The following is a 27,520-nucleotide window of genomic DNA, read 5'->3' as shown; positions in this document are numbered from 1 at the left end:
TAATGTCTCTGGACACGCAGGCAACACATTATTCTTTGTCTTCAATACTTTAGATCTTCGTCTCCAGAACTATGGTTCTACCCGCTGATAAAATAATATCAAAATTCCAATAAGCTGAGGGGCATTTTCTTTTCAAGTGAGCTATTCTTTTTTTTTTTTGCAGTACTTTAACTTCTTGCAAACTGGCATTCTGCTTTATTTCCTCATTTAAAGTGGAAGTCCACCCCAACACTTAAATTCTCCCCTGCAGTCATTAATGTGAGCTAAGTTTAGCCTTATGTCTCGAACTATAAAAATCCCAGTTTTTCTACCTTTATTTTGCAGTATACAGTGCTGTCACATGACTTCAATTCTACTTCCCTTTGAGCCTAAAAGCAGCCAGTGGGTGTGATTACTGACAGCTAGTGACATCACTTCCTGGGAGGGGCACTGTTTCTGTGTAGCCAGTGGGTGTATACAGGATGGGAAGAGCTGATCATAGGTTCCCTCCCAGTGTTCTATCATTGTACATCCTAATTCATGACAAAATGAAGAAATAAAAAGCCCCATCCACACAGGACACAGGGTGGGGGGGATCGGAGGTTCAGTGCACATATACAGTATAGCTGTGCACGGAGAAGGGAGCTGGACACAAGGGGGGACAACGACTGTCAGTGTAGCTGAAAGTGCTCTGGGGTCTCAGCTCACAGTCTACAATGATCATAATACAGGCAACCACACTAAGGCCCCTTTCACATTGGGGCCGCGGCTGTGCTCTGCTCGTTTTTGCGGCACGTTAGCGAGGACTAAGCAGCGCTTTTTGACCACTAGAAGGGAGTAAAAACGTATGTGTTGCAGCGTTTATGAAGTGCTTTTCAGGTGCTTTGGAAGCGATGCCCATTCATTGCAATGGCACAGACGTTGCGGGAGCGCTGTATGCAGCGCTCACAAACCGCCCCAAAAATGCTACTTGCAGGACTTTTATGAACATCCCGCAAACTCACCACCTCAGTGTGAAAGCACCCATTTTAATGAATGGGATGCGGTTTTCAGTCGCTTTGCAGCCGCTAAAATACCTCAAAACTGTCCAAGTGTGAAAGGGGTCTAAGGCTGTGTTTCCACTAGTGCGACTTGTAATGCGACTTTGGACATAAAGATAAGTCACAGCCCATTGATTGAAAATCAGCAACTTTTAAAAGGTACCTGCGATGCTTTGATGTGTCTTTTGGTGTAACAAAGTTGCGTCAAAGTCACACTCCAAAGTCACACTCTAGCCTTAGGCTACGTTTCCACTAGTGTGACTCAAAAGCTGTGCGATTTAGAGTGCAACTTTAAGTGTAGATTTGATTCAACTTTACACTCTGGATCAAAGTCATATCAAAAGTTGCATCAAAGTAGTGCAGGCACCTTTTCAAAGTCGCTGATTTTCAAAGGCACATAGATGGGAATGCTTGCCATTGAAATCAATGGGCTGTGATGTGACTTTATGTGTCCAAAGTCATATAACAAAGTCGCACTAGTGGAAACGGAGCCTTAAACTCATTACTTACATGTAGCTCACTCATCTGAGCGTGAGCCACGCCATGCACACAGTGCCCATCACAGTGCCATCACAGTTCCACACCATGCACACAGTGCCCAGCACAGTGCCATGCAGACACAACCACGTGGTTGTACACTTTAGAAAATCTGCAGCATGTTGCACTGTAATCTTACAGTTTCTAACAAACATAACATACTTCCAAAGCCTGCCCCCCCCCCCCCCCCCCTCAGGAGAAACTGCTATCCAAAACAAGGCAACGAAGACAGGAGGAGATCTGTGAAGGCGAGGAGGGGTGGGGGCAGGGCTGGGCTGGGCAGGTCTAGGCATGCCTGTCTAAGAAAGACAGACAACATTTTCAGGAAGTGAAAGACAGCTTATAAAATATAGATAAAGGGAGACAGCATTGTCGGTGAAGAACAGTAAGAATCTGATTGTCTGCCTTAGATAACACTTTCTAAGTGACATAATCAGCTAACCAGAAAATGAATAATAGCAAAGATAACGATATTTAACATACTATTAATAGATCAAATATCACTTTTGAATGGACTACGACTTTACATTTTGTAACAGTTCATGACTTTATACTGTACCACTTTCTAACCAAAATGGTTCACTCAATTATCTTTTTTCGTGTCAGCTGCTTTGGAGAGTGTCTCTACATCTTCAATGAATAGCTGTTTGCCAAGTTGTATTTCTGTAACTGCAGCAACAGCTGTAGTGGTGTTACCAGAACACAGCAGCGCGTCTTCACAGAAGAGCCAACAGTGGTTTTAAGCCAGTTTAGGCTTGTACATTGGTTTCATATAAATACTAGTGTAATTTCTTGCTGCAGCAAGGGCCGCTGATAGAAATCATGGGGCCCTGTACAGCCTACCTGATGGGGCCCCCTTCAGCCCCACCCTTAGCCCCTTCCACCCTTTCAGTGGCTGCAGGAGGAAATTGGAGAGATTGGTTCCTCTAGATCAGTATTTCTCAACATTTTACCAGTCATAGCGAAATATATTCCCTCTTTACTGCCTGTCAACTGCCTCTGAAAAGCGATCTGAGCCTGGATTGCTTTTCAGATGAATGGTATTTTCTCGTTGGTATTATGAACCCACTCTAAAAAAATCAGTTCTCAATGTACAGAAAAAGGGTGTCAGGTTTAAAAGTAACGCTTGTATACACACACACACACATGCATGTAAACACACGTATGCACACTCACACACACATATAAATACACACAAACATGCACACACACACACACACACACCTCTTAAACAGTAGCTGTCTGCTAAGGGGGGGACCTGCAGTTACACATGGCACATGGCATGGGGCTAGATTTACATAGCAGCAGGCAACTTTTTTTTGGTACAGGGAGACAAAAATTACAGATTTCTGGCCAAGCTTTCTCAACAGAATAGGCCCCTCGCTTCTACTATATATCCAAAATCCATGCATTTGAAGGGTCTATGGCAGTGATGGCGAACCTTGGCACTCCTGATGTTTTGAAACTACATTTCCCATGATGCTCCACTACACTGCAGAGTGCATGAGCATCATGGGAAATGTAGTTCCAAAACATCTGGGGTGCCAAGGTTTGCCATCACTGGTCTATGGTCTCCTCTCCTGAGGGATACTATGAGAATTGACCATCTACTATAGTCATTTATATGCCTCTTCTCTGCCTCCTGATTTTAAACACATCCATACAAATATATATGGATTGCTTTTTAAAAAAATGGCAGCAGCAGCAGTACTTGTACCTTCATTCTCCATGTCGGGTACTGCGCTGTAGGGGGAGGCAGAGAGCACAAACTGCAAGACACCTCTCCCTCGCTTTCACATTCAGTGTAAACAGTGACATCGAGCTCCTGCACTGCCGATTTACACACCAGCTGGGTATCGGCAGCCAGCTCTCTAACAATTCAGGCATGGGGGGGGCACAAGGATCCCCTGCAGCATGGGGCCCAGGCACAATGGCTACTTATGTATCCCGTATATGTCTGCCATGAGTGGAGGGAGATGAATCACTCTGCCAGGGAAGGGAATATGCAGGCTGGGACTTGAGCCAACATGCGGAGCAGGCGCGGAAGTGACATGCACCCGAAGTAGAAAAAATAGTCCCTCCCACATACCCACAAGAATATCAATACAATGGTACTCAGAAAGTAGAAAAAAAACAACCTAAAAATTCTCCCACCAGATCTGTGGCCCTTTGTGCATTAAATTACATATTTTCTATTTGTGCTATGTTGTAGGTCCACCCAGACTGAAGCCCAATTTATGGGCATTCCTATGGGGAGCAACAGCACAGCACTAGGCACCACCCCATGACTGAACATTATATATTGTGATTGCAGCACTGCAGGTTTGTGCGATTGATCTGCTAGCTGCCAGTAAACAACCAATGCACCATCAGATAGGTCACATAGCCTAATCAGTGCTGACTATTCATTCACAATTGTAAAAGATAAGTCATGCTTCACAGCACACTGATTTCTGTATGGAACCAGTGGGCTTTTCTGCTGACTCCTGCTGAGTCAAACCTATAACTCTTTAAGACCATAACAATACAGTAATATATATGCAGCGTCCAGGAGGTTGGCTTTAAACGTGGGTGTCGCATAAATGTGCCGAGAGCACACTAGATGAACTATATCAACTTGTGTATTTTTCCAACCTGTCTAACTATGTAACCCTCCCAGCACAGAGACCTGATACAATGTATCTTCCTCCCCATTCAGAAGAAAAAGAAATCACATGAATGGGCTGCACAATGACTGATCACTCAGAGGCTGAGCCAATCAGAGGCTATCGCAGCGAACAGGTTACTGGGAAGTGGGAGTTCTGGGCCCCAGGGCTCGTACTAATGCTTGGGACCCCGGAACTACCACTTCCCAGTCACCTGATCACTGTGATAGCCTCTGATTGGCTATCACAGTGATTAGTCACTGTGCAGCCCGCTTATGTGTTGTCTTTTTCTTCTAAATGGAGAGGAAGATACATTGTATCTTTCTCTCCTTGCAGCAAAGTTAGATGTAAACACACAAAAGTGTGTAAAAAATGTTTTTTATTTTAAAAAATAGCTAGATCAAGGTTTGATTTAGGTCAGTGTCAGGCTTACTGTTAGGGTCAGGGTTAGCATATTTTAGGTATGATTTAAAAAACAAATGAGTGTCAGTGTCAATGGCAGTGTGTTTTGTGTAGGATAAAAAAAAATAATGAAATTTGCACTATTTTTTCTGAAACCTACTATGGGTACAAACAACAAATAATATACACATATGTGGTATTACTGTGATCCTCAGGAGCAGGAAACTGTATTTTGGGTTGTTCTTTGGTGGTAAGTTACGATAATAGGCAAGAGATATAATGCTAAATTTACAGAAACATTATTTTTTTTTACGATTTTGGGCCGGTTTTCCTTTGACCTTTACACCAAATGAAAGCCCAATTTGTCCTGAAAAGAACAAGGTACTACACCAAGTAGTTGCGATCATATGTACAGTTTTACTAACACATGTCAAAGAAAATTGGGTCTGGGTGTTAAGGTTTGTTTTATCCTCAGTCATGAATGGGTTAATCAGCAAAGCTCATGCTCCTTGGTGATTGGAGAGCTCTACGCCCTTGTACACACGGTCAGAGATTCCGACTACCAAATCCGTCAGAGTAATTCCGACGGATTAATTCCGGAAGAGGTCCGGAAGTGATGTTGCATACACACGGTCGGACTAAGTTGTCAGAAAATCCGATTGTACATAACGTGATGACGTTATTTCGTTAGACGGGACTACGTTCAGGCTAGTAGCCAATATCTTTGGTCTAGGAATTTGATCTAAGCATGCGTGGCACTTTGTCCGTCGGAGTAGGCTACACATAATCGGAGTACAGTATGTCCAATAGGAGCATTTTGTCTGAAAATTTTACCGGCAAGTTGGAAAACTTGGTCCGTCGGATATTTCGACGGAAACAGTCCGATGCAGACCACACACAGTCGGAATATCCGACAAAACGGTCCGATAGGAATCTCCGACCGTGTGTACAAGGGCTAAGTCTGATTCAGCACGGGGAATGTTGGACCTTTCCACAGAGACCACTGCTTCCACACATAGATTAAGGGTCCTTCTCTACAACATGGTGTTGGGGTGGGAGACATGCTTTTTGACTCAGGATGCTTTTAAAGAAAGAATTAAAAATGCACTTTGCACATATTTTGATTTGATGCACCTAGAATGTACCTTACCTTAGCTTAGCTTGACTTTAAGAATCAACAGCTAAAAATAAAATAACTCTTCATTTAAAGAAGAAATATAGCCAAAGTTTGTTTGGCTGTACTTCCCCCGTGGATCACATGAGTGTAGTTCATTCTGCACTCCTGTGACAAGTTTACAGCTGACAGCGGGCTCCAGCTCGAATTCGGCTGACATCACAGAGCCGTGGAAAGATTGTGACCATCAAGATCGAATGATCGTAACCCTCCACTGCCCTGCAGTCCAGTGAGCACCGGGGGGAGGGAAACCAAACAGCGGTGACTGACAGTCACCAGCTCTCTGTTCACGGAGCACTGAGAACTGAGTGATTAGTGGTCTTTGATAGCTCAATTCTCAGTCTTAGAGCCATTGGGGGACAGATGCAGCATTGGACTGATGCATCCACTTAGATAAGTATAATTTCTAAGACAAAAAACAAAACAAAACAAAAAAACATACTTATCTTTTAATAAGGCTTTATAAAGTTAATGGACATTGCTTGGGTATCATTCTAAGACATATTAATATAACATGGGAGTTTTCAACAAAATAAAAAAATATTTTTATTCATTGTTTTCTTACTTTTTAGGAACTTTAGCAAGTCATAATAAAAGTGACAGAACCAACCATTCCAGATTTTTTTTTCCAATGCCCTTCGCAACAATCCTATCTCATCAAAATCAGAACTATTATGAAATATTTTGTCGATTACATATAGTATTTATTAGATCAATTATTTTCCCTGAGGCCGGAGGGAGAAAAAGGAAAGACAAGATAGTCCCACTTAATGTATTATAAATTCTCATTATATGTGTTGGTAAAACAATTTATACATACACAAAGGTTTCATATAATAGTACCAGCATGTGTTATTTTTTCCTTTCCTGTATGAAACTATGGGGGTTATTTACTAAAGGAAAATCCACTTTGCACTGCAAGTGCACTTGGAAGTAAAGTCACCATAGATCCGAAGGGGGACATGCAAGGAAAATAAAAGACAGTATTTTAGCTTGCACATGATTGGGTGATAAAATCAGCAGAGCTTCCCCTCATTTCAGATCTACCCTTTAGATTTAGAGTGACTGCACTTCCAAGTGCACTTGCAGTGCAAACTGATTTGCCTTTCGTAAATAACCCCCTATATTACTAATGGCACAATGTACTATCTGGTGGTTATATTTGGCTTCCGCTTACTATGATCTGTTTGCTTTCCTGTCCATGTTGACAACTGTGGTGTATGTAGTGCTGCAATGTTTAAGCAGCAAGTAAAATCACATCATATTCTGATGTTTCCAACATTAAAAACAGGAACAAAGTTTAATTATCATGAAATATCTAAACCGCCGTGGTCAATATGTTTGACTTCTTCATTTCCATATACCAGGACATATTACAAAGGTTAAATAGAAAGCAGCCCCCTCCTTCCACATCTGCCTCATAAAAAATACACATGGACTGTTTTCTTTGTAGACATGCAAAATCTGTTGCATTAATGTCCAACTGCAGTGGTGTTCACAAACTGCCCATCTAGTAACGTATATTCTATGAGGCAAAATGAGCATTTTGAACGTGATTTTTTTCCACAAGTTTTTGGAAAATGAGAAAAGAAAATGAAAATGCATTTTTATTTAGACAAAGTTGGCGATTTATAAGATATTTCTAACACATAGCATGTACATAGAAAAAATGACACCCCAAAATATGTTCTGCTACTCCTCCTGAGTATGGTGATACCATATGTGTGAGACATTTACACAGCCTGGCGACATACAGAGGCCCAACATGCAGGGAGCACCGTGAGGTATTCTAGGGACATAAATTTCAAATCTAATTTGGCTACCTATTACGCTTTTGTGAGGTACTATAGTGGCACTGACGGGCACTGTAGTAACATGAATGTGGCACGGATGAGCACTGATGTGGCATGGATGAGCACTGATGTGGCACGGATGAGCACTGATGTGGCACAGATGAGTACTTATGTAGCATGGATGTGGCAGGGGCGCTTTAGGAGCGGTGTGTACCGCTCCAACAGTGCTGCAAAGATGCTGCTTGCAGGACTTTTTTTACTGTCCTGCAAGGGCACAGCTCCAGTGTGAAAGCAAGAGAGGCTCTTTAAAGGCACTGTTTTTAGCGCTATAGCACCTGTAAAGCGCCTTGGTGTGAAAGAAACCTTACTAGTAAAAAAGAAAAATAAGAGACAACAGAATGCCTATGTGTGTCAAAAAAGGCAAACTTTAATTGGTTCTGATCAGGCTGGATCTAATTTGGATGGGGGGGGAGACGGCGCATCCCCTCCATGAAATGAGTTTGCCACCTCCCTGAAATTAGTTTTTGCAGGTTGGGATGTCTGCAGGCTGTTGTGCCCTCACTGTTGCAACTCTTTCCCACCCTGCCAGGAAATCCTCAATCCCTCCGAAGGCCTCACGGGATGCATGTATCTCAGCCTCTTGCATTGTAACTTGGTTTCTCTTTAACCATTCCTCCAGTGTCTAATTCACCATTAGGCCCTCAGAACTGGCCCTCTTAGGTGGAGACATTTTCTCAGATTGTAGAACATCTGAATTACCATTGCTTGGAGCAATAGCACACTCTTCCCTGTCTGTCAGCTATGGTTAATTCTGCCATGTGCCAAATGCACCAGTTCATAGCAACTTCAAACTCTAGCCGTGACACCCCCTTCCCCATACTGGGGCACCCTTGAACCGTTGTTCCCAGGGACAACCACTTCTATTTTCAGGCATGGATACTACTGCCAGGCATCACCTGCACTAATTTCCAGCAGTTTCAGATACTGGGAGCTTCTCTGGACTGGCCATCTCCCACACAGGCATCCTCCCAGCCATGCACACTAGCTGGTTACACAGTTCCTTCTCAGGGACACCACCTGAAAATGCATTTTGCCACTAGTTGCTCTTTCACACAGAGGTACAAACAGTTTCTAAACATGTACTCACTGTGGAGCAGAGACCCAGATTTCACCGTCTGCTTGCCCCCATCCTGCACCATTTGTGATATGGGGATGTTTATCTTACGTGGCAGATGCACCCATGTCAGTCCAAACTATTTTTAAGGGCCATGGTAGCCCATTTCTATTAAACAGAAATTAAAGTCTTTACAAAGTCTCCCAAAGGGGCTTCAGTTTCACAAAGTAACAACAGAAAATGCAAAGCCGCCTTGCTCTTAAAGCACTAGTGACGACATTGCTGCTCCGGCCACTCACATCGCCGCGATATCCGGAAGACACGCCAAGGGAAAATGTCAGCTCCCTTGGCGTGGATCAGGTGAGATACCGGCGCCTCTTTCTAAGGTAAGTATTTCATAATGAGCTAGTATACGGTGCATACTAGCTCATGCCTTTTCCCTTACAGGTGTAGAAAAAAAAAAAGTCAGCGGCTTTACTACCGCTTTAAGGCTCACTCAGCCTCAGTTGCAGTACCTTGCTGCACTGGCTCACTCCTGGCCTCCAAATGTGGTTCTCCAGTCCCCCCTGCATTTGCTCACTCTCCTCCAGACTTACAGACTTTCCAAATCCAGAGAAAACCCAAGACAAAATTTTCTCTGCTCACACTAGACCTGCTGGCACTTCTCAAACTGACTATTTCAGAATCCTGTGCCCATTTATATAGTGGCAAGCACTCTCGCTATCACACTGGGCTAAGTCCACGTACACACGGTCGGAGATTTTGGCAACCAAATCCGTCGGATTTTTCCCGTCGGATTTTGTCCGACGGATTGTGTCCGAAACTGTTGCATACACACGGTTGGGCCAAGTTGGCGAAAAATCCGATCTTTCAGAACGTGATGACGTAATTTCGTTACGATGGGCCTACATTCAGGCTAGTAGCCAATAGCTTTGATGTAGGAATTTGATCTGAGCATGCGCGGCACTTGGTCCAATGAAAATGCTCTACACATGATCGGATTAGGTCCGTCCGGCCCAGTTGGTCGGGAAATCTTTCCAACATGTTGGAAAATTGGGTCGGACGGAGATTCGGACGGAATCAGTCCGATGCATACCACACACAGTCGGATTATCTAACGACACGGTCCGATAAGACTCATTCCGACAGATTCTCCGACGTGTGTACAAGGGCTCAGAGTAAGTGGTTTGAATGATGCTGGCGCTAGACTGAGGACATCTAGTGGCAGAACAAAGTACTACAGAGGAATTCTCAGCAAAAGCTTTTTGTGTAATTTTATCTTTAAAGCATAACTGAAGGCTAAACGTTTTTTAGTTTTAGATAGAGTGGTAAGAGATTAGAAAACATATCTGGTTTTTATTTGTGACTTTGTTTGGGAGTTTCACCCTCTCTATTTGTCCTGGTGACTGCTATCATCACTGTTATCACCATCAGACTGAAAGTAAAAGAAAATCCTAAATTTCAGTCAGTTAGAAACATTCCCCCAGGATATACTTAACCTCTCCCTGCCCCCTAGTGGTTAACCCCTTCACTACCAGTGACATTTTTTACAGTAATCAATGCAATTTTAAAGCATTGATCGCTGTATTAATGCCAGTGGTCCCAAAAATGTGTCAAAATTGTCCAATGTGTCCGCCATAATGTCCCAGTCATGATAAAAATCTCTGTTTGCCGCCATTACTAGTAAAAAAAATTATTAATAAAAATGTCATAAAACTATCCCCTATTTTGTAGACGCTATAACTTTTGCGCAAACCAATCAATAAACGCTTATTGCAATTTTTGTTTTTACCAAAAATATGTAAAAGAATGCGTATCGGCCTAAACTGAGGGAAAAAAATGTTTTTTTATATATATTTGAGGGATATTTATTATAGCAAAAAGTTAAAGATAATGCGTTTTTTTCAAAATTGTAGGTATTTTTTGCTTATAGCGCAAAAAATAAAAACCGCAGGGGTGATCAAATACCGCCAAAAGAATGCTCTATTTGTGGGAAAAAAAGACGCCAATTTGTTTTTTGGGAGACACGTTGCGCGACCGCGCAATTGTCAGTTAAAGCGACGCAGCGCCGAATCACAAAAAGTGCTCTGGTCAGGAAGGGGGTAAATCCTTCTGGGGCTGAAGTGGTTAAGGGCCCTTGTTGCTGGGCTTTTTTTGCTGCAACAGGGTTTTGTATTTCCATGTAAGTCTATGGGAATGCAGAACCCTCCTGAGCAGGTCAAATGCAAGTCAGAAGGAGGTTTATTATCACTTTAAATTCACCTGTCAGTGTATTCTGAATGATCTCAGAAGCATCTCAAATGGATGCCATCAACACAAGCCTGCTGACATGAGTCCTAGTGTGTTTTTTACTATAATTGTTACTTTGCCTTCTAGAAGCACTCACCAGTCCAGGTATTCAGCTTAATCCTGAGCAGACGGTATACATAGTGGGAGAAAATATCAAAATGACTTGTGTGGCTAACAATCCATCCACTGTTACTGGATACATTTTTTACAAAGACGCAGCAGTAACCTCAAATACTTCAAAAAATATCCTGACCATTGATCTTAAAAGAAGTGATTCTGGAACCTATTTCTGCATATATTACACAGAAAATGGAATAAAATCAGCAGAGAGCATCATTTTAAATCTTAGAGTATTGGGTAAGTAGAAAAAGTCTGTTACTGTTTCACACTTTATTGTAGTTATTTGCATTTATGCTATGCCATGTAGGCTCCCTGGCAGCCTTAGTTGGGAACTCTGCTTACCCTTGCCTCACCCCCTCCAGAATTATTTTGGTTCATCTTTTACAGTAGTGGATGGCACCAGATGCCTCTTAGGACAGGATTTCAATTTTAGAATCACCAAGGCCACTTTTTTTTGCATGCTGTTACCATACACATGGGCGCCCGCTGAACTTTTTTCAGGGGGGGGGGCATCATTTTAAGGTCATGTATTGCAATTTGCAATACAAAAAGATGTGCACAGTGGTGTCATGGCACAGGCACTGCTGTTACCTGTGTTCTTCAGCGATAGGCCCAGGACAGGCACTGACAGGCAGGCAGTGTATTCTCTGTCCTCTCAGCCACTGCACACCCTACGCTCCTGTGACCTGTGGGAGGAGCCGGCGCCAGCCGTATCGGCACAACACACATTTACTCAGGCAGAGGTAGGCTGAGGCAGCAGCCAATCATGAAACAGCCGGATCACGGTGATGTTAAGCAGAGACCGAGCCGCAGAGCCAATCTGATGCTCGGGCCGGGGATGAGGAGGGATGGATGTGTAGTCGGAAAAGACTCAGAGCAGCCCCAGGCCAGCAGCAGACTTTGAAAAAAAAGTCCACGGATGCCGCTGAGGCGGCAGCGGCAGCTATTGCAACACTCTGACTTCAACACTCTTACGATTCCGGGGGGGGGGGGCGAAATTGACCCCCCTTGCCCTATGGTGCGGACGCCCATGACTAGGGATGAGCCGAACACCCCCCGGTTCGGTTCGCACCAGAACTTTCGAACGGACCCCACGTTCGTTACGAACGTTAGAACCCCATTGAAGTCTATGGGACTCGAACGTTCGAAATGGAAAGTGCTAATTTTTTACGGCTAATATGCAAGATACTGTCCTAAAAAGGGTTTGGGGACCTGCCTCCTGCCTCAGGGGACATGGGTCAATGCAAAAAAAAGTTTTAAAAACTGACGTTTTGGCGGGAGCACTGATTTTAATGACGATTAAAGTGAAAAAAAAGTGAAATATTCCTTTAAATATGGTGCCTGGGGGGTGTCTGTAGTATGCCTGTGAAGTGCCACGTGTTTCCCGTGTTTAGAACAGTCCCTGCACAAAATGACATTAAACGGAAATAACACCATTTAAAACTGCTTGCGGTTTTAATGTTATATCTGGTTCCTGCAATATGGTTGAAAATCATTGAGAAAAATGCATATTAAGGGGAACCCTGTACCCATATTAAAAAAAGGAAATGCGTGTGGCCCCCGGGCCCTATTTACTCAGAACAGCAGTATACAGGCTGTGCAAACAAGACAGGGACTGTGTAGGTTTGTTGTGTTAAGTTGAATCTGTTTGTAATTTTCAACTGGTACATTTTTAAAGTGTAGCTCCAGTCAAAAAAACTATTTTTAAGCTTTTTGGAAAACATAGGGAAGGGTTATCACCCCTGTATAATTTGTTTTGTCGTCCATCTTTTTTCATCTCACTTGCTGCTGTCTCCTTGCGTTTGCAAGTAGGAGATGTTTGTAAGTTGAATGTTTGAAAGTAGGGGCCTGCCCTATATTATAGCGGTATGTACTGGGTACAGAGCACGCAGACAGCATGCACTATCTCCTAACACTACTGACTGCAAGCTCTATTAATAAAGATGAACCACTAGCTATATAGGTGAGGTGAATATCGCGGTGTATACTGCGGTCAGGGCACGCAGACAATAACCAGAAAACAGCAGAGATAAAGGGGTATATACAGATGTATACTGTGCTGTGCTGGAGGCACACACAACTTCCAATAACTCCTGCAGATGGCAATTGGGCTCAAATAGAGAACAGCTATGTAGGTGGATTATAGCGGTATGTACTGGGTACAGAGCACGCAGACAGCACGCACTATCTCCTAACACTACTGACTGCAAGCTCTATTATTAAAGATAGATCACTAGCTATATAGGTGAGGTGAATATAGCGGTGTATACTGCGGTCAGGGCACGCAGACAATAACCAGAGAAAGGATGAAAGAACCGCGCTAATCACCACCAGGAGTAGGAAAACCCAAGCCTTAGCCGGATAAGTATAAATCCTCTACGTGTCTAGTAAACCTGTATAACTCTATATAGGCTGCTGCCCCCCGAAGAAAAGGAACCCCCTGAGAGTTTCTTACAAAAAATGAAAATAATAAAAATATATAGCAACCGGGGTCAATAGGCGCTACCTAAAAACAGGTTCTTACTCCATCTGGACTCATAAAGGATAGATGTAGGTGAAAGCCAGGGTTTTTAACCAACGAACCCAATCGCCTCCCTATACCCTATATTAATGAACCCAGGAATAAATGCAAAAACCACAGCTGCACCCAGAAAATGTTACATCAAACAATATATATAATAAGTCTCCAGACCAGCAAAGGTACTAATTTCAAAAACTAAAATTCTAATAACAGGGACTGCTAATCAAACAATATATATATAATGTGTCTCCAATCCAACGGAGATTCTGATATAAAAAAACTGATAATGCTAACTGTGATAAATCACAGAAACCTATCAATGCTGAAATAGGCCAAAAAACTCCCCACTGAGTATAAAGCGACAGCCTCAATCCCAAAAAACTCCAAAATTTAATCAAAAAATCAAAAGATCCCACGTGTAAAAAATTCAATGTATGACCCACTGCGATTATAACTCGAGTCGCATATATGCAAATATATATATAAAATGTGTCATTCAATAGAAAACCTAATACCTAAAATCCCATAAGTGCACTATACCAATATTTAATGATAAAAATATATATGTAATGTATCAATCAATGAAAAAACTTATCAACCTAAAATCACATAAGTACACTATATATGTGTTTAGTGACAAAAATATATATAACCAATAAATAAATGTGAAAAAAATGTGCAGACACTCAGATATCAGAAAAACATGATAATACCAAATAAAAAATGTGTATGTCTATACACACAGGGGGTAATATGAGACCTAATAATATAGCACAACCCCTAGTGATGAAAACCCAAAGAAATAACTTTAAAACCAAAAAAAAACTTAAAAATAAGTGAAAAATACAAAAAACAAGTAGAAAAAAATGAAAAATAAAAATAAAAAATATAAGTAAAAAATAATAAAGTACAAAAAGAAAATTTTTTAAAATATATGATAAATGGCAAAAAATATATATATATATATTAAATAAGTCCCAAATAAATGTTCATTAGTGCAGATCCAGAATTTTTTTTGAAAAAGGTGACTTTAGTGCTTCCTGTGCAATCTTCACCGTGACTTCTGTGCTCCCCCACCAGGAACCCCACTAGCCAGAAATAAGTATCCCTGCAGGGGTTGTTTGCCTTTAAGATCAATCTCCGAATATCCGGTTCTTTACTTCGTAATTGGTGACTAAACGTATCCCAGCATAGATTCCATATATCCTCATAAGAAAAAAATGGGAGCCTCCATAGTGTAATCCATATAAGATATGATTTATTTGCACAAAAAAGTAAAAATGTATAAAAACAACCGTAATAAAACAAACCAAAAAATAAAATAAAAATACTGAATGTAACCACAGCTCTCGTATAGTGAGATACACTGTGGAAACACAGTCCACCGGGGGGATTGATGTGATGATCACCCCAAGTATTCCAGATTAACTCCAGAGAATGCCATAAAAAATATATATAAACTTAGTACCAGAACAATCGCTGTTGTAAACTCTACCTCAGGGAAACCATGAAAAACTCCTCCTAGGGGAATGGAAAAAAGAGCGCCCCTTAATAGGGTGCTTAAGCCGGAATTTACCCTGTAGGAGTGGTGAAACCGTTGCTATATTCCCCCCTGGGATAGAGTCCTTAGCGCATAATGTTCAAAAGATCTCCTCGGAAGCCGTACGGTGGATACGCGGTTTGCGCTCCACCTGCGTTCCAACCACCGACGGCAACCCGGAAGTGACGTAATCAGCGTAGCTCCGTCGAACGCGTTTCGTCATTGACGTCTTCAGCGGCGGTGCTGCGCTCCAACGTCCCATATATTATATAGAAAAATCCCGGATGATTTGATTGGTTGTTGCTCGGGTAGAAGACCCAATAAGGCAACAGCGGAAAAACTTAGTGTACGAACGAACATGCATTATTCCCACACAAATAGCAGACCGCTCACACAAATGGACAATCATCTCCCCCTACAAAATGAACGAATACGACAGCATTCTCCCAATGCGATCCAATAAAAAGCATCCGCTCCTGAAATTTCAGAGGGCTTCGGGGGCATATTATATCCACCTAAAAATAAAAATGAAAATACCCAGCTCATATATGGCAATATGCAAACGAAATTAATCTCACCATCAGTTTCAAATTGTCATTAATAATCACCATTCAGGTCTATTAGCCCAAAGGGTGATCTATCCCATGTGAGAACCCAGCAACACCCTCACCACTCCTTTCTATGTAAACCTTAATGGCCTTTAACATTATAAAAAATTATATATATATAAAAAATAAATAAAAACCCAGCCATTTAAGGATACTTCCAGGGGATTCAATATTCAAGGAATGTTTAAAGGGAACGCTTATATCTATCTCATTGCAAATCAACCAATGGTGCAGTGAAAATGATAATTACTGTTTATAAATATTATGCAAAAAATAAAATATTAATGATAACGCTATATAAGAATCATTCCCAGGAAATCATTTACTTATTAAGACTAAGGGAATTTATAAACAGTAATAGTTTAGGGAAAGACCTCTATATATCACACTACAATCCAGCTATTATGCAGTAAAAATAACCATATGTAGGTTAGTTGGTATTTCCTTTCTACATCATATTAAATCCAACCATTATTATATGCAGATTACTATTACTTCTCCCCATACAATGTGGACTCAGGGTAACAAACAGAGGACGAAAAATAGAGATGTTACACTTCAAAAAATTAAGAAACAGAAATGTTTGTCTATAAACAAGAGGGTAGGGGAACCAAAAACTAAACCATCAATACTCATATCTATAGAATTATACGTCAAACAATGCATACATCCATACGCATGTATATACATGCATATACGTGTATATGACTTGCATGTACAAACGCACCTCCACGCACTTTAATCGGAATCCCAAATCCATACAAAAGAGGAGAAACGGAGGAGGAAGATGGAACCCATCCATACCAATCTCCAATAATCAAAAAACGATTGCGGAAAAAGAAAAAGAAACTAACGCACAAAATTAGTATATCTAAACCCAATATAACACAATCCCATTCCTCAACATCCTATAACAACATTCACATAATGTCAAGAATTAGAGCGATATAAATTAAGACTATAACTGATTAATAGGGGGCACATATCGTTCAATAATATGGGACACCCCTCAAAGGAAGAAACAGAAAAAAACAGAAAAAACCTTATGGGTTAGCTATGAAACAGTTCAGGTCTATATCCAGGTTGAGGCCCCGCGGCACCAGAGACCCCAACCTGTATATCCAAGCAGTTTCGTTCTGCGAGATGAGGGTGGTTTTATTACCTCCCCTCCAATTGCCTTTCACGCAATCTATCCCATAGAATATTAAACCAGAAGGGTCTCTTTGATGAAATTCATCAAAGTGACGGGAAAGGTTATGATTTGGAAACCCTTTCTTGATATTGTTGATATGTTCCCTAATCCTAACGAAAAGGGGACGTGTAGTTCTGCCCACATACTGTAAATTACATGGGCATTCTATAACATATGCTACATGTGTGCTCCGACAAGTGATTAATTCTTTTATTTTGTACTCCTTATGATCTGTCTTTGCTTTGAACGTTTCCCTTCTCCGCGGCTGTTTCTTGCTAACTTTACATGGAAGACATTTCTGGCATCTATAGAAACCCTTCAAATCATTAAATATTTTTATTTGTCTTGGTGGATCAATAGCATTATGGACTAAGAAAGAGCGTAGGGTGGGGGCCCTTTTATATACAAAAAGAGGCTTTTTGGGGAGGACTTTGGATAATATTTTGTCTTCTTGGAGTATAGGCCAATATTTTTTAGTAATTTTTTCTAGATCTCTGTATTGGGTGCTAAACCTTTTTTTATATCAGAATCTCCGTTGGATTGGAGACACATTATATATATATATATTGTTTGATTAGTAGTCCCTGTTATTAGAATTTTAGTTTTTGAAATTAGTACCTTTGCTGGTCTGGAGACTTATTATATATATTGTTTGATGTAACATTTTCTGGGTGCAGCTGTGGTTTTTGCATTTATTCCTGGGTTCATTAATATAGGGTATAGGGAGGCGATTGGGTTCGTTGGTTAAAAACCCTGGCTTTCACCTATATCTATCCTTTATGAGTCCAGATGGAGTAAGAACCTGTTTTTAGGTAGCGCCTATTGACCCCAGTTGCTATATATTTTTATTATTTTCAATAACCAGAGAACACCAGAGATAAAGGGGTATATACAGATGTATACTGTGCTGTGCTGGAAGCACACACAACTTCCAATAACTCCTGAAGATGGCAATTGGGCTCAAATAGAGAACAGCTATGTAGGTGGATTATAGCGGTATGTACTGGGTACAGAGCACGCAGACAGCACGCACTATCTCCTAACACTACTGACTGCAAGCTCTATCATTAAAGATAGATCACTAGCTATATAGGTGAGGTGAATATAGCGGTGTATACTGCGGTCAGGGCACAGACAATAACCACTACACATCAGCAAGATAGGAAATCAGCCAAAAACGATCGGTGTGTACTGTGTTGAAGGTACACAGAACACCCACTGCTTCAGACGCCAACACACTACACGAGGCCGCCTCAAAGGCGGCCTTATATAGTGTGGGGCGTGCACTACACAGCCTGAGCTATGATTGGCCACAGGCAGGATGCCTGTGGCCAATCATGGCTCTCCTCGCTGCTGGCGCTGCGATTGGCCAAGCATGCGGGGTCACAGTGCATGCTTGGCCAATCATGAGCCAGCAATGCACTGCGATGCGACTGCAATTTTGACGCGGACGGACCAAGAGTTCGGATTTCGCTGAACGGACGAACAGCCAATGTTCGAGTCGAACGTACGTTCGACTCGAACACGAAGCTCATCCCTACCCATGACCACACATACTTTAATTGTGGCTGCATAGCCACCAATACTTACTGTAGAAGTGTGATAATTGAATACATTTCAATCTAGTGTTAAATCTTACATACAACTTCAAGTGTAATTTAGGCCACTACTTTTTTATATTTAAATATAGTGGTTTGAGGTTAGAATCCACCATGTTTTTATTGCTTTAGTAAACAAACTTACCCCTTTTCACCAGAATGTAGGATAGGCACAAGGCCCTTTATCAATTCAATCAAATGTTTTACTCATTGCATCCTGTTAGGCCTAAATCCAGCATATCGAGTCAAAATCGTTGCTGGAGTGTTGGGCATTTTTTTTCAAGATTTTTATTGTCCCCTGTGTCCCCCCTAGGAGATTCAGCTTCTGTTTGTCCTGAAAAGCACAGTCTCCAGGACTGAAGTGGAGGAAAAATTTTGAGTTGCCACTAGGGTTGCCACCCTTTCTTATAGCCAAACCCGACACTTCTTCTTCTAGCCACACCAAACACTTTAGCGGCGCACAGCAATTTTTTTTGTTTGTTCTTAGTATATACTAACCATATATTTTGTGATTAAATAATATTTCTAATCATTTATTAAGTTAATGCTGACTTTCCAAATTATTTGCTGTAGAAAGACACTATTTGGGCTTTGAAAGACTGTCTGTATACAAGGGTCAGTGTCACTACCCCCCCCCCCCCCCCCCCCATAATACAGGGTCAGTGTCACATCTCCATAATGCAGAGTCAGTGTCACACCCCCATAATACATTAGTGTCCCCTTATAACAGTGAGCCCCCTTCCTTAAAGACCCCCATTAGATCAGAAACCCCCCTATATCAGTGCTCCCTTAGAGACCCAAAAAACAAAAAATGTTAAAAAATGCAGCACACCCTCCTCCTATAATTATATTAATTCATATATTTCACATATGAATTCATAAATATAATTGTAAGGGGGGGGGGGGTGCTGATCAAAGGGGACTCTGATACAAGGAGGTGGTCTCTGGGGGGTTGCTAATATAACCACTTGCCTTCTGGGCACTTTCTTTCTTGCCCATACCAATTTTCAGCTTTCAGCACTGTCACACTTTGAATGACAATTGCGCAGTCATATTACACTGTACTCAAACTACATTTTTCTCCTTTACTGATGGCCACTGATATGCGGCAATGATTGGCAAAGATAGGCTGCAATGATGGGCACTGATGAAGTGGCACTTCTAAGGCTACACTGATGTGCGACACTGATAGGCGGCAATGATGGGCACTGATGAAGTGGTACTTATAAGGCTACACTGATGTGCGACACTGTGCGGCAATGATGGGCACAGATAGGTGGTAATGATGGGCACAGATAGGCAGCAATGATGGGCACTGATGAAGTGGCATTTATAAGGCTACACTGATGTGCGAAACTGATAGGCGGCAATGATGGGCACAGATAGGCAGCAATGATGGGCACAGATAGGCGGCAATGATGGGCACTGATGAAGTGGTACTTATAAGGCTACACTGATGTGCGACACTGTGCGGCAATGATGGGCACAGATAGGCGGCAATGATGGGCACAGATAGGCAGCAATGATGGGTACTGATGAAGTGGCACTTATAAGGCTACACTGATGTGTGACACTGATAAGCGGCTATGATGGGCACAAATAGGCGGCAGTGATAGGCACATATAGGCGGCAATGGTGGGCATAGATAGGCTACAGTGATGGGCACTGACAAGCATCACTGATAGGGAAGGGGGGGGCATTGATATAAGGGGGGCTGTGAGCTAATAGAGGTCTACAAGGGGGTGCTGCTGATCTAATGGTTGGTTACCACACATTAGATCAGCATTCAGTACCCCCTCTTAGAGACCCCCATTAGCTCACAGCCCCCCCCTTCCTTAGAGACCTCCAGAGATCAGAGAGACCCCCCATCCCTTATAACAGCTCCCCCTGCCCTCTTTAAGACATCCATTCATGTCTTACCGGTGGGACCCGGGAGCCACTACAAGGAGGGAAGTGCGAGAGCCGAGCTGGGGGGCAGAGCTGCTCTTGGGCTTCTCGCAGTGTGTGTGTGTGTGTGTGTGTGTGTGTGTGTGTGTGTGTGTGTGTGTGTACAGAAGAACAGATCATCTGACAGGAATAACTCTCCACATCGGTTTGACAGATGGAGCTGCTGTGTCCACCCGTACCCAAAATGGAGAGTGACCCGAAAGGAAGCGGGGTTTGTAGGCTGTATCTAAAACATGTGGGAGCAGCATATCATCATTACATATATCCATATCTATTCTAGAGAGGCCTCCATGAGATGCAGAGTGACAGGAGTAACACTGCACATCCTTGTTACGCTCTCTCCAAATGTCCCGTAGACCCATCTCATGTATTAAAGCAGCAAAAGGGGATGTACGGGATATCACTCTTTTAGTACCAGGCCTGTCCAGCTGTGGGTCAATAACATTACTGAAGTCCCCAGAGCTAGAACAGGAGTCCCTGGGTGCAGTGCCATAAATTGCGCTAATTTCTTCAGGGGATCAGAATTAAAGGGTGGAGGTATATACATTGCTGCAACAATACATCTGAAGCCCCAAGGTTGCACAACAGGAATACATATTTTTCCTCTCTGCCAATCTGCTTCTCCTGACAATAAAAAGAGATAGTCTTATTAATATGCACACTTACTCCTCTAGAGAGGGAAGAGTATGTGGAGTGGAATTGTACCGGAAATTTACGAGTTTTAAGCAGGTGGACGGAGTCAGGTTGTAAATGTGTCTCCTGGAGACATATGACACACGGTTTCATTCTAATTAAATAATTAAACATTGCTCCTCGCTTTGTCTCATCACTCAAACCCCTCATGATCCATGAGAGGAAGAGTAGACCCTTATTATTATTGGCAGTCATAGTACATAGACAGAATATGGGGGAGTATTATTGGCTTGCCCTCTATATTACAGGACTAGGCCCATAATGTAATATTTCAGCATAAACTGCGGTAGTAACACATGTTTGGCACTCCCTCTAGTGTTAAGTTGAAGAATAGGCAACTGTGGATTTACCTATTTCAGACTCAATTGTAAAGAAAAATGGATATAAAAATAAAAAGAAAGACAAGACTGCTGTAATAAAAATTGTAAAAAAATTAAAATAAAATCAAAACCATAGTTCCAGGACAACAGGACCCAAGTAAACATAAGGTACCACTCATCATGAGGTGGGGTACGTCTACTCAGGACCAGGTTGTTGGGGGGGGAGCGATAACGTAGCCCTAAAGGTAAATAGATCAGACAATTGTCAAATTTGATACCTTAAAGAGGAGTGCCATCTTAAAAAAAAATATTAAAAGTCAGCAGCTACAAATACTGCAGCTGCTGACTTTTAATAAATGGACACTTACTTGTTCCAGGGTCCAGCAATGTCGGCAGCAGATGACGAGCAATCGCTCATCTCTCGGCTGCACCCACTGCCATCCTCTGTCAGGGAATCGGGAAGTGAAGCATTGTGGCTTCACTGCCCAGTACCCTACTGCGTGAAGCACGGTGCGCATCTTCACTGGTCCCCGTTGTATCCCGGGAACGGCATCTTCGGCTAGCGGCGGCTAGCTATTCCCGGAAGTGGGTGCAGATACCTGGTTTATACAGGTATCTACATTCCCCTCCCCCCTGAAAGGTGCCAATTGTGGCACCGGAGGGGGGGAGTTCCAATGAGCGGAACTTCAACTTTAGGGTGGAGGTCATCAGGGTTTACTTCCTCTTTAAGTCTCTCGATATTGATGCCTGATCAGCTATCACATTCCCAGTAACTTTCCAACTGAATTTCATTAAATATAACTTTATTTCTTTTGCTAAAGTACCTAATACCCCGTACACACGGTCTGACTTTCTGGTGGAAAATGTGCGATTGGATCATGTTGTCGGAAAATCTGATAGTGTGTGGGCTCCATTGGACTTTGTCTGAATTTCCGACACACAAAGTTTGAGAGCTGGTCCAAAAATTTTCAACAACAAAATCCGTTTGTTTAAATTCCGATCGTGTGTAGACAATTCCGACAGACAAAGTGCCATGAATGCTCAGAATAAATTACGAGACGAAAGCTATTGACTACTGGCCCGTTTATAGTCCCATCATACGTGTTCTACATCACCGCGTTCAGAATGATCGGATTTTCCGACAACTTTGTGCAACCGCGTGTATACTAGACAAGTTTGGGCCAAAATCCGTCGTAAAAATTACTGTGTAATGCCCTGTACACACGGTCAGACATTCCGACAACAAAACCCATCAGATTTTTTCCGATGGATGTTGGCTCAAATTTGTCTTGCATACACACAGTTGTTCAAAGTTGTCGGAAAATCTGATTGTTCGTCACAAGGTGGCATTCGTTCCATACGACGGGACTACGTAGAGGCCAGTAGACACTAACTTTCGTCTTGTAATTTAGAAGTCCGATAGAGCCCACACATGATCGGATTTTCCGACAACATAATCTGATTTGACCTTTTCCGTCAGAATTTCTGACTGTGTGTACAGGGCATTATTTTACAATAGAAGGAAGGGTTTCCCAGTTATTTTATAGGATCCAAAACATTTCCGCACACGTCCACACATGTTTGCTCCCCACAATCAATGATATAGTCACCTCTTAATTACCCCCCTCCCCTTATGATGTGCAAAAGTGTACTATAATCTTAAATTATCCCCTTTGTGTTTTTCTCCCCAAAAAAATTTATACCATTCCCCACCCATTTCCTTACTCCACATAAAACCTCACTCATGTATCTTCACGTATAAGCCAAATAGCCAAAACCGTTTAACGTGTGGGGTGGGACTATAAGCATTGAGCTGTGATTGGACAAAGTAATCATCACTTTGTCCAATCAGGGTCCTGACAATGCTCTGTGCCCTAATTGGCAAAGCGCTGGTCAGGTGCAAGGCTTCATGCAATTAAAGCTCTAGAATGCACTGTGAAGCACGCATTGTGTTGTGGGGCACTCAGTGGGCGAACATCCCTCCAAGTTATCCACAAATTCATGTGTTTGCCGAACGGGGAACAGGCGATGTTCTGGCCGTACTTTTGCTCAGCGCCAACCATTCGCCCAACACTAATGGAAATCATGAAAGTCTGCCTTTTTTTTTTAATCACAATTATCTCCTAGAATCTTCAGTTCCATCCAGTGGCCTTAATGCTGTATTTTTTATTAATATATTTCAGGAAGATACTGCATTTTGGACACTTATACTTATGCACCCCCTGTGTACAGTAGGTAAATTTAGTTGAGGCTCCTGCTGTGGCCAGAGGAGCCACATGGTTAATATGTTGAGTGTTCGGTTGGTAGAGCTCCAAGGGCTGAGTCTCTGTCACCTCCCCCTGGATTCTAGTAGCTCCTGAAGAGTTCTAGAACTTAGAGGATGGAGAGGCAGAAATGTATGGAGTCTCCTCCAATCCCTGGATGAGGATAGCCCAGAAGGTGGAGAGATATAGCCCATAAGTATTCTGGAGCCTGGCCATGTGAGAGTAGAGTCCAATGTCCTGTGACCTGGAAGGGGACCCCTGTGCTGGGGGCAGAAGGAGCCAGAGAGGAGGAAAGAGAGCAGCAGAAGAAGCCTCACACCCTTTCAGCCTCAGTCAGGCTTAGCTGAGTCACCCTGGGAGCCTTTGGGACCTGTCCAGCAGGTGGCCTGTTCAGCAGTCACCACTTGAGCTACAGAATATTTCAAAGGGACTGAGTGAGTAGTTTCAACCACTACACCCCAGAGCCTATAGACCAGTGGCGGCTGGTGAACAAAATTTTTGGGGGGTGCAAACAAACTAAAAAATTCTAAATAAAACCCCCATCAATTGCAGCCACACTGTGCCATCAAACGCAGCCACTGTGCCCATCAATAGCCACCACTGTACCATCAAACACAGCCACTGTGCCCATCAAACACAGCCACTGTGCCCATCAATTGCCGCCACAGTATCATGAAACACAGCTACTGTGCCATCAAACACAGCCACTGTGCCCATCAAATGCAGCCACTGTGCCCATCAAATGCAGCCACTGTGCCCATCAAACGCAGCCACTGTGCCCATCAAATGCTGCCACTGTGCCCATCAAACGCAGCCACTGTGTCCATCAATTGCCGCCACTGTGCCATCAAACACAGCCACTGTGCCCATCAAATGCAGCCATTGTGCCCATCAAACGCTGCCACTATGCCCATCAAACGCAGCCACTGTGCCCATCAATTGCCGCCACTGTGCCATCAAACACAGCCACTGTGCCATCAAACACAGCCACTGTGCCCATCAATTGCTGCCACTGTGCCATCAAACACAGCCACTGTGCCCATCAAATGCAGCCACTGTGCCCATCAAACGCAGCCACTGTGCCCATCAATAGTCGCCACTGTACCATCAAAAACAGCCACTGTGCCATCAAACACAGCCCCTGTGCCCATCAATTGCCGCCACTGTGCCATCAAACACAGCCACTGTGCCCATCAAATGCAGCCACTGTGCCCATCAATAGTCGCCACTGTACCATCAAAAACAGCCACTGTGCCATCAAACACAGCCACTGTGCCCATCAATTGCCACCACTGTGCCATCAAGCAAAGCCACTGTACCATCAAACGCAGCCACTGTGCCATATCAAATACTCCCACTGTGCCATCGAATGCTTCCACTGTGCCATGAATTGCTTCCACTGTGCCCCATCAAATGCTTCCACTGTGCCATGAATTGCTCCCACTGTGCCCCATCAAATGCTCCCACTGTGCCACATCAAATGCTGCCAGTGTGCCCCCCCCCCCGCCTGCTGTCTGCACTTATCCTGTGTCAGTGGGGCAGCTCCTCGATGTCTTCTCCTGTCCTCTGCTATGATTGGACGCCTGATAGGTGTCCAATCACAGCGCCTGTCATTTCAGCCAATCAGGTGACAGGTAACTGATCTGAGCAGCTAATTGGCAGAGAAGTGGTTTAGTGTTAGGAAAGCGAATATTAATTTGCTTTTCTAACACAGCTCAGTGACGTGCGAGCTCCCAGCATGGCGCTCGCAGGTCACCTTTTTTTACTCCTATTACAGCCTATGGCCCAAACACAGCCACTGTGCCCATCAATTGCCGCCACAGTATCATGAAACACAGCTACTGTGCCATCAAACACAGCCACTGTGCCCATCAAATGCAGCCACTGTGCCCATCAAACGCAGCCACTGTGCCCATCAAATGCTGCCACTGTGCCCATCAAACGCAGCCACTGTGTCCATCAATTGCCGCCACTGTGCCATCAAACACAGCCACTGTGCCATCAAACACAGCCACTGTGCCCATCAAATGCAGCCACTGTGCCCATCAAACGCAGCCACTGTGCCCATCAATAGTCGCCACTGTACCATCAAAAACAGCCACTGTGCCATCAAACACAGCCCCTGTGCCCATCAATTGCTGCCACTGTGCCATCAAACACAGCCACTGTGCCCATCAAATGCAGCCACTGTGCCCATCAATAGTCGCCACTGTACCATCAAAAACAGCCACTGTGCCATCAAACACAGCCACTGTGCCCATCAATTGCCACCACTGTGCCATCAAGCAAAGCCACTGTACCATCAAACGCAGCCACTGTGCCATATCAAATACTCCCACTGTGCCATCGAATGCTTCCACTGTGCCATGAATTGCTTCCACTGTGCCCCATCAAATGCTTCCACTGTGCCATGAATTGCTCCCACTGTGCCCCATCAAATGCTCCCACTGTGCCACATCAAATGCTGCCAGTGTGCCCCCCCCCCCGCCTGCTGTCTGCACTTATCCTGTGTCAGTGGGACAGCTCCTCGATGTCTTCTCCTGTCCTCTGCTATGATTGGACGCCTGATAGGTGTCCAATCACAGCGCCTGTCATTTCAGCCAATCAGGTGACAGGTAACTGATCTGAGCAGCTAATTGGCAGAGAAGTGGTTTAGTGTTAGGAAAGCGAATATTAATTTGCTTTTCTAACACAGCTGAGTGACGTGCGAGCTCCCAGCATGGCGCTCGCAGGTCACCTTTTTTTTACTCCTATTACAGCCTATGGCTCTAATCAGGTTCTTCAAAAACACCCCCCCCCCAGCCGCTGTAATTCAGGCTCCCGTCACCCAAAAAGGGGCCGGGCGCCTGAATGGGGGGGTGGCAGCAACGGGCCATAGATAGATTCATGCAATGCATGAATCTATCTATTGGTGCTAGACTAGAGGGGGCGGCAGGAGAGAGGGGGCGGCGCCCGTGCGCCCTTATGGATGCACCACCACTGCTATAGATGAGAAGCAGTCAGGTGCAAAACCCAGCTAGCCATCAACAGGGGGGAAACTTAGAGCCAGCACAGCTACCCTACACCTCTTGCTTGGGGTTTCTAAAGAGAAGCCAGTGCCTTGGAATTTTTCTACAAAGGAAAATCGCCTACATTCAGTGTTTCAAATGTTTTCGATCTAGCCAAGCTGATCAGCACATCGTCCGGGAGAACAGCTGTGTGATTTTTGGATAGCAGTTTTAAAGTGGATGTAAACCCACTCTCATCCTTTCTAAACTACTGCAATATTGGTTATCTAGAAGGATATACAAGCCTCCAGCATGTATCTTTACCTGTCAAATGTCTCCCCTCTGTCTGCTATGAGACCCGAAAAACTGCAGATTTTGTGGGTGGGCCTGTTTTCCAGGGCTCAGTGGGTGGAGTCGTGATGTCAGTAGGCTCCCCGCCCACCTCCACTCTCCCCTTATCAACATGCATTTTCTCCTGTGTATTTCTTACACTGAACTTCTGCTATGCTCACTAACTTCCAGTCAAAACCCAGAAAAGGCCCCACATGACTTGTGGAACAGCCAATCCTTGCAGTGCTGCTGAAGAAAAGAGAGGGGGTAGGAATTAAAAAATAAATGCATGTCTTAAGCTAGTGTACGAGATATGTAAATCACCTGTCACTCACAGCAAGGGGGAAGAACGGACAAAGATTATTAGGATTGCTCAGAGCTGAATTAACTCTTTGTGTCAAGACTGGGCACAGCTGATCTGAAATCC

At 43.4% G+C, this 27,520-nt stretch overlaps 1 protein-coding gene across 5 annotated transcripts in view; it reads left to right on the top strand.

Annotated features, from left to right (window-relative positions):
• Positions 1-27,520, top strand: part of LOC143956686 (uncharacterized) — an 84,084-nt gene that overhangs the window by 33,990 nt on the left and 22,574 nt on the right. For 4 of the 5 annotated variants that reach the window (XM_077466883.1, XM_077466879.1, XM_077466881.1 and 1 more), the window contains one exon: positions 11,061-11,330. The exons of the other annotated variant lie outside the window; for it this stretch is intronic. In XM_077466883.1, the coding sequence (XP_077323009.1) occupies positions 11,061-11,330 (270 nt within the window). The remainder of the gene's footprint in view (positions 1-11,060; positions 11,331-27,520) is intronic. 5 annotated transcript variants of the gene reach the window in all.

Source organism: Lithobates pipiens, unplaced genomic scaffold (genome assembly GCF_037356315.1).
Source record: "Lithobates pipiens isolate NorthernLeopardFrog02 unplaced genomic scaffold, aLitPip1_a1.2 Scaffold_4, whole genome shotgun sequence".
Lineage (NCBI taxonomy): Eukaryota > Metazoa > Chordata > Amphibia > Anura > Ranidae > Lithobates > Lithobates pipiens.
Note: the sequence above shows the minus strand (reverse complement) of the source record. Positions and strands in the feature narration are given on the sequence as shown.